The sequence below is a fragment of the Triticum urartu genome, chromosome 7 (genome assembly GCF_003073215.2).
Source record: "Triticum urartu cultivar G1812 chromosome 7, Tu2.1, whole genome shotgun sequence".
In the NCBI taxonomy this organism is placed as follows: Eukaryota; Viridiplantae; Streptophyta; class Magnoliopsida; order Poales; family Poaceae; genus Triticum; species Triticum urartu.
In genome coordinates this window covers 437,080,549-437,088,726 of record NC_053028.1, presented here as the reverse complement: position 1 = coordinate 437,088,726, position 8,178 = coordinate 437,080,549, and the positions used below count along the sequence as shown (strand labels likewise).

General features: G+C 48.2%; 1 protein-coding gene across 1 annotated transcript; it reads right to left on the bottom strand.

The window, feature by feature from the left end:
* Window positions 1-5,696: 5,696 nt before the first annotated feature.
* On the bottom strand, window positions 5,697-7,971 carry LOC125522194 (60S ribosomal protein L10a). Its single transcript, XM_048687283.1, has 6 exons — window positions 7,902-7,971; window positions 7,732-7,760; window positions 6,976-7,195; window positions 6,553-6,718; window positions 6,049-6,254; window positions 5,697-5,937 (listed from the first exon to the last, which is right to left on the bottom strand). Exons 2-6 carry the CDS (start codon window positions 7,734-7,736, stop codon window positions 5,884-5,886), a joined length of 651 nt encoding a protein of 216 aa, XP_048543240.1. The 5' UTR covers window positions 7,737-7,760; window positions 7,902-7,971; the 3' UTR covers window positions 5,697-5,883.
* Between the last annotated feature and the right edge of the window lie 207 nt (window positions 7,972-8,178).

Below are 8,178 nucleotides of genomic sequence, written 5' to 3'. Positions count from 1 at the left end.
AGATCCTGGGAAGAAGAGCGGAAAACAAGCTCACATATCGACCCTCGACAAGCCAAACACATAAGTTTTCTGTTTATCCATACATGTCTTTGTAAGAATAAAACTTGTGCATAGAGAAACCGTGTCTCCTTCGAAAGATTTGTGCTCCCACCCTTTGATCTGAACGTTGCTTCGGTCAAGAAGGTTGCAGTACCATTTGGTAGAGGAGGATTTACAAGGGACCGATTTCCATCCATAATTTTAAGCCTGGCAGGCCAGGCTCCACGGCAATGATGGAAGGCGCCGGCGTGATAGCTTGCCGAGGAAACTTGTTTACTTAAAAGTATAGAGGCGTTCCTCCTCTGCATGGATAGAATACATGCACATGTACCCGACAAAGCTTGTGTTTTTCATTAATATGCGGATAAGCAAGTACAAATCATACAAGGCACGAACATGGATAAAATAGATTACATAGTTAAGACTAAAATTTGGCAAATGCCTACATGTTTTAGACTGACAAAAGATAAGTACCATGTGATCCCTTTCTTGTCCCTCTCCTCCTAGGAACCGCAGTGGGAGGTGAAGAGGGCAAAAGGAGTGCCTGGGCAAAAGCCCAGTCTGACCCCATCAGGACCCGCAGGAAGCAGCCTGACAAGATCGGGAGTGACGAGGCTACGAAGGTGGCGAATGGAGAGAGCGGCTAGGCGACGCCCTGGCCGCCACCGCCAGGACCAAAGGGTGCGCCCGGCAGAAGACACCAAGAGAGCATCCCCACCCCGGCAACCGCCAGGAGGAGACTGGTGATGATGTTGTCAGGGCGGGGAAAGAGGTGGAGAACGGGGCGACTGGCAAGCAGTACGAGACGAAGGCGTCGGTGCCATCATACTACGACCTGACGGCCTACCACCCGCCTTCCTCGTCTTCGCCGATTTTCTCGTCATCACTGTCGCTCTGGGAAAACGTCGGGCCCTTGCCCCGTCACTTCCCCCAGAGGGGGTGCTGGTGGCGTTGGCGGCCCCCGGGGCGCGTTGAGGATGCTGCCCCCCACCTTGGTGGGCAGGAGGGCATCGCCATTTTCAGCATCGTCCCCAACCTCGCTGGGAAGGGCTAGTCTGGGATCATTAAAGATCCCGAGTGTGGCGCCACGAACAGACACTAGAATCCCTGAAGACTCCACCAACGGGTCTTCGAACTCCAGCAGCTTATGGCCAAGACAACCCCCCTGCCCCAGGCGGATGGCTAGTACGAAGGGCGCGAGCGCCCTACTATTAAGAAGGGACGTGGTGCCTCCCGCGCCAGGGCCAGTACGGCAGCCATGGGTGCGCAGCCACCAGCTGCGACTACCCCGATCACAACCGTTGTGTCTCCCACGGCCCCGGACTAGACTCACTCCCCAAGTGCCAACACTAATCTTCAGAATCATCGCTCCCAAGCTGAGGCCCGGGACCTGGCCTAAACCCTCCCACTCGGCATGGAGAGCAAGGAAGCAAGGAAGAAGAAAGAGGAGATGTGTGGACGGATGCCTCTGCTCCCCCTCATGCTCCCTTTTATAGGCGAGCTAGGGTCGGGGGCTGCTTCTCCACCCGCTCCCAAAGAGATCCTTCAAATTCAACTCATCCAAGCCACTAGCAGCGACCGAGCTCATCGACCGCCCTCTTGCGCCAATCCGAGGCGATCGGGTTCCTACCGCAACGCTCCTTCCCGCGCCATCCGTCACCTACCCTGCAATGCATGCGACATACGTGGCAGAAAAAGGCGAGTGTAGTGGGAAGAGTGAAATGGCAGTTACCTCCACGTGAACAAAAGTCATTCAGGGGCCACTACAGAGGCGGCCCCACCGTGTCCGGCGTCAAGCAACGCATGGGAAAACAGAAAACTGACTGAAGCACAGGTTAATGAAGAAGAAAGGAAAATATCAAGAAGAGAGCTATCGCAGGCCCTCTGCCTATGTACCTGATAGGGCCTGCCCCAACCATGCTCGGCAACATGTTTGGGCCAGGCTCGGGGGCTCCTGTTGGTGCAACAAACCTTTGCGTATGTTGCCTAGACTGTACACAGGCACAAGGGCAAAGTTACAACGACACCAAGCATCCAAGACAAAAACCAAGCCAGAGAGATAGCTCTTTGAGGGATCAAAGGGCGGATCAAGAAGACCAAGACAAGCCAAAGGAACAAGATATCACTAAGGAAAAACCTCCCTTATCGGGCAGGCGAGCCCGGCCAGGTCGAGGCCACATCAAGAACAAGTCACAAGATCTCTCCGCAGGCTTGCCGGGGCCTCCAAGGGCGGACCTCCCTGCCAAGACTCAACCGCTCCATCGCACAGCGATGCAAGTCACTTATCAGTGCGGTGTCGAGCCCCCAAGTGATTAAGTGGCTGTCATTTGACAGGTGGCAGCCATTTGAAAGGTAGTTTCCACCTGTGTGACACCCGTCCATAGGCGTGTCATGCAGACAGACAAGAAGGTGGTTAAGCGGCACGGCGGGCTTGCCGGGCTGCATCCTCAGCGTGACACCTAGCAGTGCATTTAATGCACTTTGTCCTAACAGCCAGAGTTAGGTATGATAGCACTGTTGGCTATCTAATCAATAGATAATGACTGATTTGCCACTATGGTAACTCCTTAGCCTATAAAAGGAGGGCCATGGCAACCTAAAATAGGATTCAGACCCTTGTACACTCTTACGCGCGTAGCTACCCTCCCCGAGGCGACCCTGCCGGGCTTGAGTGTTGCGTGTTTGTCACGGTCCTCCATCCAATACACCAAAGCAAGAGTAGGATTTTACGCTTCACAACGGCCCGAACATGGGTCTGCTCCATGGTCTCCGCTCTTTGCGCAATGTGCCCTTCCCCCTTGCCGAACCACAAGGGGCTGATGGCCCCATAGGTGATCGTGTTCTACCATGACACATAAGAACAACACAACACAATTAACAACACATCACATAAGAATAACAACTATTAAACAATGCATAATACCTAGGAACATAAGTTTAAGACTGTAGGGCCATCCCCCTGCACAACCCCATGGTGCTTATCTGTGGGCAAAATATATAGTTCACAGCAAAATTTTAGACGACCGAACCAACTTCAGATGATAGAATAACTAACTAGAGGGCATGCTCGATGTCACCCTGGCAGCAGTGCTTCTGGAACCTGACCCTGCACATGATCGAGTTGCAGGCGTTGTAGATCTCTACCTTGAAGCCGAACCCGGAGAGTCGCACGACAAGGATGTCTTCGGGGCGATCCTTTGATGGTGACAGAAGTATTGCCAGCCCCTCCCGAGGACTAGCTACTCATGAAAGTTTTGGACCTGCACCGAGAACTCACACCACTTGTTAGTTGAGAGCCTCATGACACAAGGAGGCTTGAGGACTAGCCATACTTCATCACCGCCCTGAAGGTCGATAGGATGACAAGCATGGTGATATCTTCCTCGTCCTTGATCTGCACGTAGAACCTTAGCGGCTCCCATGCCCCCTCCTCGTGGCTGATCCTAGGCATGCATTCAATGCCCATCGGCTGGCTCATGGCGGCGATCCTGCTCGGCACATTACGCTCTTTAGCTAGTGGTTCATCGGGATGATGTCCTCGGCATCTTGGGCTCTAGCGACAACCTGCACCCCTCTACCGGTGGTGTCCCACTCCGTCTTCACGACCTTTGCCGGGTAAGTGGACGAGAGTAATAAAGAGAGCATGATCATTTGCAACTGCCACTGAGCATTGGCAGTTGCAAATGATCATAGTACTACCCAAGTGCAACTACCAATTATCAGCGGCAGTTGCAAATGATCAGTGCTATGATCTGATCAGTACTACCCAAGTGCAACTGCCAATGATCAGTGGCAGTTGCAAATGATCAGTGTTGTGATCAGAACCCCCTAAATGGATTCAAATTTGTCCTACTACTATTTGTAGCATGCACATGCATTGTCCTACTATGATCATGCAAGCACGTAGTATGATCATGCACACACCCTAACTACCAATCTACAAGAACAACACCAACATCATCAATCCACCATTGTCAATGAACTAAGGGCAACATCAATCTACCATTGTCAAGAACCAAGAACGGCACCAACAACATCAATCTACCATTTTCATTACACCAAATACCACCTACAACATCAATCTAGCATGAACACCCTAAGCAGTAGCAATCTAGCATCAACACCTTAAGCAGTAGCAATCTAAAATTATGATGTAGCAAGACCAACACTAACAACACCAGTCTTGCAGTTGCCATCTAGCATTATTGTTATTCAACTGCAATCGATTGGATTTAAATCGAATCGAATCAGATCGTCTAACCTAGTCAGCACTAAGCAAAAATCCTAATTACAATCATGAGCACGGGAAACAAATCACTTACCGGAGCGGTTGGCGGCGAAGGGTAAGCCGACCACGGAGCAACCCCTGGCAGGAACAGGGGTCCGGCCAACAAGGATAACCCGACAAATCTAAGGGTCGCCGCCGCTACTCCCTGCTTCTGGTGACACATGGAGAAAACCCTTGAATGGGAGTAATAAAACTTCCGACTATGGCTGTCGTTGGTGCAACCGACGAGCTTAACCCAAGACGATAAGTGCAAAACTGGAGTCGAAGCACGCGGTGGGCCTGCAGCCTCATGCATAAGCAGGAGGACGCCCAAATTGCCGCCATGAGATCAATGCCCCTAGATGCAAGGTCGGCCACCGTGTTGCCAACAAGGTTGGGGGTGGGGGCGGCGCGGCTGCGGGTCTGCCATCAAAGAGACCAAAGGAGCAGTGAGCGAGAGCGGAGAGACTTTGGTGTGAATGGGCATGAGATGTGACTCGAGAAGGGGGCTTATGAGCCACCCAGTCAAAGTTAGGTCATAGCAAGCCTGGCTCGCCAAAAGGGTCAATTCAGTCGTTCCCTACTGCTTTAAGTTCCAACACAAATACAGCCCAAGCAAACCAAACGTTCTGCACGAGCCGGATGAACCAGATTGACCAGGAACATGAGACCATTGATGACCAGCATGACATGAATACACGTCGCCTTGATCCACATCGATCGATGATCGCTTAATCCGAAGTCAATTAAGTAAATCTAATTTTACTAAGCATCTCTCCTAACGCCTTGCTTGCATTGTATTTCCTCCGTTCCGAATAACTTGTCGCAGGTATGGATGTATCTAGATATATTTTAATTCTAGATACATCCATTTTTGTGACGAGTAATTTGGAACGGAGGGCGTATAAGGTCTGACTATTTGGCTTGGATTCTCAAGAAGCTGAACCACATCAACCGATCACTGAAAATCCAAAAGCAATTATAGGAAATATAAAAGCACTTATAGGAAATCCAAAAGTACTGACTATTAGGGGCAGTTCTTTTGAGCGGCTTAAAAAATAAGCTGCCTCTCCCCAGCTTAAAAAATAAGCTGGCTCTTAATTTTTTTAAGATTTCTAAATTAGTTTTTCTATAATTAGTTTAGAAGCCCCAATGAATATAAAATGTGCCTTATGAGAAAAGCTAGGGTGACAGCCCTTGGTCGTTTTTCCAAAATCCCACTTCTCCAGTTTTATAGATAACAAACTTCTATTTTCCTGAGATTTGCTAGGCTAACCAAATAAGTTACCAATTTAAACACACTTATAGGAAACATTTCAAGTAAAAACTACATTCAGATGACAATCAAGATCGCATATAGATCTCTGATAACAGGCACAACGCAGAATCATAACAGAAAATGCAGTTCCATTGCTCCCATGATTTCTGTTCAAGATAAGACTAGTACGATTAAATACTTGTTGATATTCGCTTAGGCAAACACAAAATTGGTATCAGTGAAACAGATCTAATCCAAAGACAAGCAGGGGTCGGCAGGACAGCCCGGTATCTTATCAACTTCACTGGAGCGCACACACTTAGAACACCCGTACACGCTTCCCCATGGTGCTCTTCACGTACAGGCACCTCACCTGGGGAACACAAATCATATAAAATCAGACTTTACGATGCAATGTCATGCAAGTTAAACAACCAGAAACATAAGACACATAGTTGAAAGGAGAATCCAGAGGATGACTCACATTCTGCCAATTCTTCTTCAGGAGGGACACAAGGAAGTTGACACTCATTTGGATGTTTTGTTGGATCTGCTTCTCGTCCATCGACAAGTTGCCCACAGCAACACCCATGCAAAGAACCTTCTTTAGCTGGAACTTGACTGTAGCTTTTGTCTCGTTGACCTTGGCTTCAAGAGATTCCTGGTGACTAACCAGAGTGGGAAACTTGCCTGCAGAGGCATCAGCATGATTGGATTAGAAAAGATATAATAGCTGCTGTTGCATGGTATTAATAGCACTAACACTAGCAGACAGCTCTCAGAGAGAACATAGCAATATGCGCTCTAGAGCAACAACATAAAATATCTAGGCAACGAAAATAGTCTAATTGCTTTTTCTGCACAATGCCAAAGGCTCACAATGCAAATAGCAACAAATGAAACCAATCAGAAGATGCAATGAGGCATATACAACCAGATTAAGACTTAATGTAAACAGTAATAGCATCAAACGAGATGGATAACTTGCCTGCCTTGTTAAGACCAGGGCCAAGGAGACGGGGGATCTGCTTGATTATGGCCTCTGATGCCAAGAAAGCATGGTACTTCTTGGCTAGCTTCTTAACAAGCTTCTTGTTCTTGTTCATCTTCTTGAGACTTTCAACATCCATGTAGTCAAGTCCCATTTTCTCAGCCTGTACACAATCCAAGACAGATTATAATATGAGAACACATGCTAGTACGGTAGTAGGCAGACTAAAAAAAGATTCAATTCAATTTTCATGCCATATTATCATATGAGAAAGTATGGTAGTTCTTAGGTTAAAGAAATGTCACTAACGTAATTGATACATTCAAAGCACAATCACTGTCAAAACATAAGCATTTCAAAAGATGCCATAGTTGAGTTAATTACAAAACTTTGCACACATATATCAAGGAGAATCGTTACCTGGTCGACATGCTGGGCATCACCAAGCATGCACACCCTCATCTTTGGGCGGGGGATATGGGGCAGCTTCACTGAGCCGCTGAAACGTTTGTCCTTTTGTGGGTCGTAGTTTTTGAGACCGATCTGAAGCTCCACAGTCTCAGTGAACTTGCGCTTCTTTTCTCTCGCCTCCCCAACAATCTGGGTGATGGCATCCTTAACAGCGTCACTTTGGAGCTTACTGCAATGGGCAGAGTCAAAATCTTGATGTTGTAAGAACAAACCTGGCAATTGAGTCAGGCAGTTCTAGAATGATGTAGCTTGAAGGAAGCAGAAAACATGGGCAACATTAGAATATACCACAAGTTTTTGCAAGTTAATCTTGTGAAGAACTACATTTAATCAATCTCTTTCGCACAACATCTTAAGCAATTTCGACTTGTAGATGACTACAATAAATCAATCTCTCTCACACAATATCTTAACCACTTAAGAAACAATTGAATCACTACGCGCGCATAAGATCTGAAGTCAAACCATAGAGCTAGTGAATCACTAGCTCGCATCTTTAACGTACAACTCTCTCTGGAACAGATATTTAACTTGACTCCATGAATATCCAACAGCACACTGACATGCAAATGACATATATCCGAAGTAATTTACAGTGTTCGATAACAAAACTGCAGAGAGCAAGGGACAATTTTATGGCGCTGGACACAGTCGTGAAAACAAACTAGATGAGATGTGAATCGACGTAAGGAGGCTAGGAAGTACCTCATGGCTGCCGCCGATCAGTTGACGCCCTGCAGGAGCGAAAACACGAGAACATTGAGATTAAGAGGGATCTAGCGGGAAACTGAACAAATCAAGCGCGGGGGATCGGAAAGGGAAAGTATACGAATTGAGGGCAAGAGGTAGGATGTGGTGTACGCCGGAGAACTTACGGATTTTGGCGAGGCGGCGGCGGCCGGTCCAGAGAGAGGGAGTAACGAAGAGGACGCGGACGGGCACGGAGGCTCCTCTTATATGTTCGGCGCCGCGAAGCGATGGCAGGGCACGCGAAAACCCTAGCGCCTCGGATGGATTGCACGCGTTCTGGGCCGTTTCGGCTGTCTATACCTATGGGCCGGTCCGGAAACCGAGCTGGTATATGACAATTCTTTTCCGAATGGCCGAATCCTATTTGGCGCTTAAGGGCAACTTCAACGCGGATCATCAAAT